Source organism: Eimeria mitis, genomic scaffold, assembly GCF_000499745.2.
Source record: "Eimeria mitis Houghton genomic scaffold, Emh_scaff2123, whole genome shotgun sequence".
Classification (NCBI taxonomy): Eukaryota; Apicomplexa; class Conoidasida; order Eucoccidiorida; family Eimeriidae; genus Eimeria; species Eimeria mitis.
The window spans coordinates 7,030-8,691 of NW_013570448.1; the positions used below are offsets into that span (position 1 = coordinate 7,030).

Genomic DNA, 1,662 nt, shown 5'->3' on the forward strand with positions numbered 1-1,662 from the left:
ATAAAAATTAAAATAAATAAATAAATAAAATTAATAATAAATAAAAATAAAGAATAACAATAAATAACAATAAATAATAAAAATAAATAAAAAGAAGAATAATAAATAAAAAAATAAAAAAAATAAAAAAAATAATACAGTTTATATATGAGGTGTATTTGGGGTGTATAGGCACCTCCAGCCCAGTGTTTTTTATTTATTTATTTTCTTCTCTCTCTAAATAAAACACAATTATAAATAAACAACTAAATAAATAAATAAATAAATAAATAAATAAATAAATAAATAAATAAATATAAATAAATAAATAAATAAACAAACAAATAAATAAATAAATATATTTTATTTATTTTTTTTTTATAGGCGGCAGCAGAAGCTATACTTCATTTGGGGTTAAACAACAACAGGAGACACATAAAAATTATTTTATTTTATAAACCCTCCATTTTATTTTCTTTTCTTGACTTTATTCATCAATGTAAATACGACCTCACCTCCGTCATGTGCGTATTTATATTATATTCCGAGGGTTTAGGGTTTAGGGTTTAGGGTTTAGGGTTTAGGGTTTAGGGTTTGTTGTCAGGGTTTATTTGTAGGGTTTATTGAGGCTTATTAGGGTTTATGAGGGTTTAGGGTTTATGGTTTATAGTTGGTTAGGGTTTATTACGGTGTAATACAGTCATTATAGAGTTTACTACGAGGGTTTAGGGTTTATGAGGGTTTAGGGTTTACGAGGGTTTAGGGTTTACGAGGGTTCAGGGTTTAGGGTTTGGTGGTGTTTCAGGATTGGGCTCGACTTCATCGGCGCTGTGCTAGAGAAGGAGCCGCAGACGCGCGCAGAGGTGTATGAGATGGATGGCATTGCGGTGAGGGTTTAGGGTTTAGGGTTTAGGGTTTAGGGTTTACGAGGGTTTAGGGTTTAGGGTTTGGGGTTGTGTGTTTGGGGTGTATAGAAACTAGAGAGTGTACAATACCTACACAACGAGGCGATCGATAAGAGGGTCTCTAACCTTATCTCAAGGTACGGGGGTTTAGGGTTTAGGGTTTAGGGTTTAGGGTTTAGGGTTTTTTGTCTCTGTTGGAGACAAGCACCGCGCGGGTTTGCTGCTGCTGCTGCTGCTGCTGCAGCAGCAGCAGCAGCAGCAGACAGCCAAGCATGCAGGGGGCTGCTGTTGGGAGTCTCATTTGTTATTTAGGGTTTAGGGTTTAGGGTTTAGGGTTTGCCGTTTCTGTTTGTTGTTTTTTTTGTTGCTGCTGCCGCCGTTGTGAACTGTATACATGCTGCAGCGGAGCAAGGGTTTAGGGTTTAGGGTTTAGGGTTTAGGGTTTAGAGATTAGGGTTTAGGGTTTAGGGTTTGTGGGTGCAGATACTTGGATACGTTTAGCGACGAAGAAGAGGAGCCGCCCTCTTCCTTTTCTGGCGCTTTCGGTGCCTCCTAGGGTTTAGGGTTTAGGGTTTAGGGTTTAGGGTTTGAGTTGGACCCCGCGGTGGTTTGGGGTTTTGCGGCACTGGGGGATAGTGGGTTCAAGCTAGGCTGAGGGTTTAGGGTTTAGGGTTTAGGGTTTAGGGTTTGCTAGCAGTCGGCCCCCTAACCCCTAGCTGGCGGGGGGGCTAGCTAGCTAGCTAGCTAGCTAGCCCACCCCTATATATATATATATATA

At 39.0% G+C, this 1,662-nt stretch overlaps 1 protein-coding gene across 1 annotated transcript in view; it reads left to right on the forward strand.

The window, feature by feature from the left end:
• Positions 1–1,440, forward strand: part of EMH_0048990 (uncharacterized protein) — a gene marked incomplete at both ends in the record, with an annotated part of 4,666 nt that extends 3,226 nt beyond the window's left edge. The window contains 3 exons of the mRNA XM_013496471.1: positions 785–866; positions 954–1,021; positions 1,368–1,440. Coding sequence (XP_013351925.1) covers positions 785–866; positions 954–1,021; positions 1,368–1,440 — 223 coding nt within the window. The remainder of the gene's footprint in view (positions 1–784; positions 867–953; positions 1,022–1,367) is intronic.
• Between the last annotated feature and the right edge of the window lie 222 nt (positions 1,441–1,662).